Genomic DNA, 7,428 nt, shown 5'->3' on the forward strand with positions numbered 1-7,428 from the left:
CCAGAAATGTCAAACTTGCAATAACATATGATGCCTATATGCTTATGTCATTCTTACATGACACTTAGAATAATCTGAAAAGAATCAAGCATTGCAATGTTTTATAATAAACGCCTGACTCAGTTGTAAATATGGTCTCGACCGTTTAAATCTAATGGATCGTACAGCATCGTGCAATTGATTTATTTTTGTGTATTTTTTAACTTTTCAGCTGTATATCGATTGCGTCCTTTGAGGGCTATTACATATATACAAAGATGACCAGATTATCGAAGTATACGAACCAAATATTTTAAACGTTTAATTTCATCATGATGGCATATAACGCTTAACAAACTACAAATGTATCAACCTTAATTTCAAATTTCAAGGCGATCGAACTATTATTTCACATCATATGAACGTATAACAAGTTCCTTTGAACGTTAACTGAATTATGCTCATTTACTTTGTTTGACTTTAGAACGAGTTTATACAGAAATGCAGACAATTCTGTTTTCATACTAACATGTATTAGATGAATAATTTTCCTTCAAATCATCATTCGTTTATTAATGCCTAATTTTGTTTACGCTTGCGCTCAAGTATGCACTCAGGCACGTATTTACGTAAGTACATGCGTGCTTACGTATATATGTATGTACGTAAGTATGTACGTATGCATGTACGTACCTACGTACGTATGTATGTATGTATGTATGTATGTATGTATGTATGTATGTATGTATGTATGTATGTATGTATGTATGATTGCGTGTGTATGAAGGCAGGTAGGTCGCTAGGTAGGTAGCTAGATGGGTCGGTTGGTCGGTCGGCATGCCGACCGACACATGTAGGTATGTGTGTGTTTGTGTGTGTGTGTGTGTGTGAAGCGACAGTTTCCTTTTGCCCATTCATTGAAGGTAAGTTTTCCAAATGTAGTGCCTGTAACTATTGTGAGTGATACGTCGTTATATTTAAAGATCAATGTTACGGTCAAAATCAACATCCCCTTATTTGGCCATAGTTCAAATTCAAAGTCATGAGTCACCATCAACTTCCGTCCTTCAATGTTTACCTTTTGTATTACGCATTGCGCACATGTACCCATCCCAAGCGTGCTTCTGGACACTTTAAGTTAGACCTTCAGAGAGTGGACATGTCTCTGAAAGTGAACGGCTATAGTTCTCGCCAAGATTGCTTGTAAAGACCATTTTGATGAAACAGCTTTGAACCTGTTGATGCGATAGTTTATAGAACTCCACACAAAATCGGTTAGCCATTCAGTTGATTCTTTTGTGACTTTAAAGCAGACATTCTTGAAGGAACATTGAATAGCTTTATTCCATTGTGAGACTCTAAGAGCACGTGTGCCTAACAAAAGGCCAAGGTCTGATTGAAGTATGCGAACAATGAACACTATAATGGACACATTCAACGGACTCTGATTACGTATAGTACAACTTTTTGAGACCTTTTAGTTAAAGTAGATTTTAGTGATTGTATTCTTATGCAACTTTGAGTTAGTGATTGTTTCAAAGCAGCTAATTCATTAAGTCAAGGCTGCCTTTATGCAAATGAGATTTTGTCAACGAAAGTAAACGTTCAGTCACCGTTAGAGGGCGTTTACTGAGGTGGGTCAAGTGACCGCCCCACCTATTATGACCTTTGGCCCCTGAGTCATCTTAGAGGGAGTATTACTTCCTGTTATTTACTTCCTGTTTCCAATTTCCTGTGTCATAGAGTGTATTTACTTCCTGGTCAAAGAGAGTATTTACTTCCTGTGTCATAGTGTGAACATAGCTTAGTTCTCACTTCCTGTATCCTTTTGTTTGATTTGTTTTCAGTTAATCGTTCCCAAACGTTCTCAACGTTTGTAGTACAACATTCTATTCAGAGAGTTTGTTGTTCTCAGTCTGGAAGACATGCCTATATTCGAATAAACCACGTGAAACTTAGATCGGATATTTGCTTCGTCTTATTTAAGAGGGAACGCATTACGGAATATCAGCTGTAGACGACTATTGCATAGTAGTTGCAGACAAATAATTTTGAGTCTTAAGGAATTTGTTTGCGCGCTACATTTCTCATTAACGATTTTGCATCGGACTTGTGATATTCATCTAAGTAAAACCATGGAAGACGAAGAAAAGAAATCAAGAACTTCGTCACCGGAAAAGGAATTGCAAGAACCCAGGCGTAGCGGACGTGACAGAACACTGTCCGAAAAAGGACTTAAATATGAGTTAGCTACTAAAGCTGGCTTCTTAGAGAAAACAGCGAGTGCACCAGCCTAAAAGTCCACGAAAATACAAGACCTCATCGCTGATAAGGCAGACCTATTCACAGTCAAACTGAAGTTTGAAGTGTGGAAGGAGCTGCATCAAGTCTTTGCAGACACGGGCTATGAATACGAAAGTTTACTCCCAAAGGATCAGGTGCCAGACGAACACCTTCGTTGGCTGGCCGATGTCGAAGACGTTTTTGGGACCTTCTTTAAAGACACCACTGCATGGTTGAGCGAACAAGAAGCGAAGCCAGCACCAATTGCGAACCCCACACCAATTCATCCACGAGAGGATGTAGGACCAGAAGATAGTGTCTCTCAAGTCGGCACACCGAAGCCGTCTGTAGTTGGCAGACTGAGTGGGGTCAGCCATCATACGAGCCACAGTGCACTCTCAGCCACCAAACTAGCAGATGAAAGGGAAAAGGCTGAACTGTTGGCAATGTCAGCCAAGCTCAAGAAGAAGCAAGAAATTGAGCGTGCTAAGTACAAGCTTCAACTCCAAGAAGAGCGGCAGAGGCAAGAAATGGAGCGTGCCATGGCAAGACATGAGCTTCAACTCAGGGAGGAGCAACATGAACTTGACACGAAGATTGCCGTAGCCGATGCTAGAGCTAGATCTCTCAATAAGTTTTTTGGTGACGAATTCGAGGACGATATCGCCATCAATGTTAAGACTGAACCACTGGAGGACAAATCCATTGTGTCCAGAACAAAACCACAAAAGACCACAACACCAGTACGAGTGTATAAGAAGGAAACTCCTATAATAGAAAGGGAGAATGACAGTGAGGCGGATGATTTAGAAGAAGAAGTCAGTGTAGCAGCTTCCAGAATTTCCATTAGAAGCAATGGCAGTAACATGAGTAAGATGATGCGTGACTCTGCACAGTGGGCCATGATCAGAGCAATAAAGAAAATGTCCACATGTACAGTGATAAAGAAGTTTGACGGTAACATCATGGAGTACAGATCATTCATAGATGAGTTCGAGACCAAACTAGTACCAACTGCCGAAGATGATAAAGATAAACTCACTCTGCTGAGACAGTTTACGGAAGGCACAGCCCATGAAATAGTTCAAGGGTATGCGGGTATAGATGCAAGTGAAGCATATCAGGGTGCCATGGAGGAGCTGGAAGAGCGCTATGGTGATCCACACAAGATAGCCAACGCCTACCTGAGGAAGGTCTTGGACTGGCCTCCAATCAAGCCAGACAACGTTGCCTCGTTAGACAAGTTCGCCATCTTCTTGAATCGATGTAAGACAGCAACCCGATGTGTTGATGGCCTAGAAATACTAGAACATTCAGAAATATGAAACGGATCGTCAGAAGCTTCCTTACTTTATTCAAGATTCTTGGAGTAAACGCACAGCGAAGATACGCAAAGCCAAGAAAAGAGTAAGATTTGAAGACCTCGTCGATCTGGTGAAGTCCGAAGCAAGCAGACTGTCATGCCCGGACTACAGTAGACAAGCAATGGCTAGTCTCGACAATCCAGTGAAAAAGAAGAGAGGTACAGACAAAGTGGAACAATCTTTCGCCACTAGCGTTACAAGCGCAGACAAGAAGACGAACCAAGGGAGCAAGAAGAGCAACACTTCAACCTCCAAACCACACAAGGCTCAACACAAACCATGCCTGCACTGCCAAGATAACAATTATTCTTTCGACAGTTGCGAACAATTGATTGCAGCCAGTCAAGAAGATACTGTTAACTTTCTGAGAAACCAAGGTGTATGTTTTGGTTGTCTGAAACCTGGTCACCGGAGTAGGCAATGCAAACAGAAAGCTAAATGCTCCAAATGCCAAGGAAAACACCCAACAGTACTACATCAGGATCGTCAACCGACGACTGATAAAGACGATGATTCAAAGAGACCAGTACAGACGGAGAGTGTCGCAGTACACTGCACCACGGTAGAGGTGGACCAAGTACAGTCCTTTATGGGGACCGGTGGTCAAGACGATGACACCGGTGGTGATGATGATAACTGCAAGGTCCTGCTGACTATTATCCCTGTCAAGGTGAAGTTGAAAGGCTCAAATAGAATGGTACAGACTTATGCCTTTCTGGACACAGGTAGTGTCATATCATTCTGCACAGAAGCGTTACAGAGAAAACTTGGAGCCACAGGCAGAAAGACAAAGCTGACAGTTAATACAGTGAATGGCTTAGGCAGCCACACCTGCGACAAAGTCACTGGCATAGAAGTTTACAACCTAGACTGTTCAGAGCCACAGGTAGAGCTGAAAACAGTATACACTAAACCAGAGATAGGCGTCTCTGAAGACTACATTCCCCGTCAAGAGGATCTCATGAGATGGCCGCATTTGAAGAATATAAGGCTTCCAAGAATAGATGCCGAAATAGGACTGATGATAGTACCGGAGAAACAGCAGTATTTACCCCTCTGGAAACAATACGTGGTCCGGACTCAACCCCTCATGCATGCAGAACACGCGTAGGATGGATCCCCTGGCACGTAGTCAGATTGAACGAACAAGGGCAACATCCTCCCAGCTACAGAACAGAAGTGGTGGCCGTAGAGGATATGGAAGAATTGGATAAACTAGACAGGTTAGTGCGACATTCCATTGACCTTGATTTTCCTGAGCGCATGATAGATGACAAGAGGGAGCACTCCCAAGAAGACAAGAAGTTCATGCAGAAAGTAAAGGAAACCATTGAGCTAGTAGACGGACACTACAAAATGGGACTTCCATTCAAAACTGAAAGAGTTCGACTACCTGACAACCAGCAGTATGCCTTACAACGTTTTAAAGGCCTTGAAAGAAAGTTGAGAAACAACCCAAAGTTCCATGCCGACTACCAGAAGTTCATGGCAGACATAATTGAGAAGGGATACGCAATACAAGTCCCTAACGACGAGTTAGATCGAGACGACGGAAAGGTATGGTATATACCCCACCATGGAGTATATCATCCGAAGAAACCAGAGAAGATCCGCGTTGTCTTTGACTTCAGCAAAGTTCCAAGGAGTGTCGTTGAACAACCTATTACTACAAGGGCCGGATCTGACGAATAATCTACTAGGAGTGCTATTACGATTTCGACAGGAACCAATCGCTTTGATGGCAGACATAGAGGCTATGTTCCACCAGGTAAAGGTTAGAGAAGAGGACAGTGACTGTCTACGCTTCTATTGGTGGCCAGATGGAAACATAGAAAGCCCTCCAAGAGTCTATAAAATGATGGTTCACCTGTTCGGTGCAGTATCATCCCCGAGCTGCGCGAACACAGCACTACACAAGATGGCCGACGACAACAGCCACCTATTCAATAAGGAAGTTGTCAAAACAATAAAGAGAGACTTCTACGTAGATGATTGCCTCAAGTCGGTAGAAAGTGCGAGGAAGGCAATCGAGTTGACGCAAGATCTGACTGCTGCTTGCAAGAAAGGCGGTTTCCGTCTAACAAAGTGGGTGAGCAACAGCCGTGAAGTATTGGAGACTATACCAAAAGAAGAAAGAGCTAAGGAAATCAAAGACCTGAAGCTGGAATACGACTGCCTACCAGTAGAGCGTGCCCTAGGTACTTCATGGTCGGTCGAGTCAGACAGCATAGGATTCCAGATCAACATTGAAAACCGGCCTGCAACGAGAAGAGGCATACTATCAATTATCAGCTCAGTATACGATCCCATTGGACTTGCAGCCCCATTCATCCTACCTGCAAGAATATTACTTCAAGACTTGTGTCGTAGAGGTATTGGCTGGGATGCAAAGATCAAAGAAGACGATCGAAAGAAATGGCTAAGATGGCTATCAGATCTTCCAAAACTAGAAAACGTATCAACTCAGAGGTGCTACAAACCAGCAGACTTTGGCGAAGTCAAGGTACGTGAAATACATCACTTTTCTGATGCCAGTGAATATGGATACGGTGTTGCATCGTATATCAGACTCATAAATGAAAACGGAAGAATTCACTGCGCCTTCCTTATGGGAAAAACAAGGGTTGCACCACTGAAGAAAATTACCATCCCACGCCTGGAGCTGGCAGCAGCTACAGTGGCCGTGAGAATGAACAGAATGTTGGAGGAAGAACTCGACATTAAAAACAACAAGGTGTACTTCTGGACAGACAGCACATCAGTGATTAAGTACTGCGCCAATGAAACATCCCGATTCCACACCTTCGTAGCCAACCGGATCAACATTATACGTGAAGGTTCGGATAGTAAACAGTGGAAGTACGTCGACACAAAATCCAACCCAGCAGACGACGCATCTAGGGGACTAACGGTAGACAAGTTCCTGCAAAACAAAAGATGGCTGCGAGGACCAGATTTCCTGTGGAAACGAGAAAGTGAATGGCCTACACAACAGGACATCTCCAGAGCGCTATGTAATAAAGACCCAGAAGTCAAGCAGGAAGCATCCGTGTACAGCACCGTACTAGTAGAGCAAGAGTTTGGGGTAGAGAAGATCTTACTACGCTACTCCAGCATGATGAAACAAAAGAAAATAGTCCGATGGTTCCTGTTAGCGAAGAAAAACCTTCAAGATAAATGCCGCAAAAGAAAGGAAGGCGATGAAGACACCAACGCAGATACTAGTGTTATGTAGGTCATTTCCCCCCACACTCATCATGACCTGAGTTCAATTAGTCTAGAACATTCCCAAGGTCACTGCCCTTAATGACCTCACAACCTTGAATTCAATTAGTCATGTTTGGAATGTTCTGGAAAGTTGATTAGTTGTGTAAGGGAGATAATTTTAGAACAGTAATTAGCATGTCAATAAAAGTTCTAGATTGTTCTTATATGCCTTTATAAAAGGGACGCGCTCAGCTTCCAGTCAGACTTTTGGGATCGTGTCTCTTGTGTGTTACTAAACTCCAGCAGTAGTCATTCTCAAGACTTTTCAAGACCTTCACTGCCAACGCTGGATTTATACTGTGGACTTTGTGCAGCTTCAAGCCTGCAAGGACTGTTCATTCATCCAACTGACTGTTACAACTCTGAGACTGGAGCTTTGCCGTCCCAGCTGAGATAAGTAGTCTGTACACTTTTAAAGCTTGTACTCTATCCCTGACTTAGCAATTAGTTTATTTTCGTAATAAATTTTGTTTAAACGTTAACTGCTGAGTTCACCCTTTTGTTCGTTTTCTCTGCACGTAACAAATTGGGGGCT

The 7,428-nt window shown here is 42.8% G+C and overlaps 2 protein-coding genes across 2 annotated transcripts; both read left to right on the plus strand.

Moving 5' to 3' along the window:
• Positions 1-3,747: 3,747 nt before the first annotated feature.
• Positions 3,748-4,737, plus strand: LOC139120551 (uncharacterized). Its single transcript, XM_070685025.1, has one exon. The coding sequence runs from the start codon at positions 3,748-3,750 to the stop codon at positions 4,735-4,737; it is 990 nt and encodes a 329-aa protein (XP_070541126.1).
• Positions 4,738-5,364: 627 nt separating this feature from the next.
• Positions 5,365-6,861, plus strand: LOC139120553 (uncharacterized). The gene has a single exon (XM_070685027.1). The coding sequence runs from the start codon at positions 5,365-5,367 to the stop codon at positions 6,859-6,861; it is 1,497 nt and encodes a 498-aa protein (XP_070541128.1).
• Positions 6,862-7,428: the final 567 nt, after the last annotated feature.

Source organism: Ptychodera flava, chromosome 20 (assembly GCF_041260155.1).
Source record: "Ptychodera flava strain L36383 chromosome 20, AS_Pfla_20210202, whole genome shotgun sequence".
Taxonomy (NCBI): domain Eukaryota; kingdom Metazoa; phylum Hemichordata; class Enteropneusta; family Ptychoderidae; genus Ptychodera; species Ptychodera flava.

What these genes read in the sequence shown, in the direction of transcription:
- LOC139120551 (XM_070685025.1), top strand. Translation starts at nt 3,748, where the DNA reads ATGGCTAGTCTCGACAATCCAGTGAAAAAGAAGAGAGGTACAGACAAA.
- LOC139120553 (XM_070685027.1), top strand. Translation starts at nt 5,365, where the DNA reads ATGGCAGACATAGAGGCTATGTTCCACCAGGTAAAGGTTAGAGAAGAG.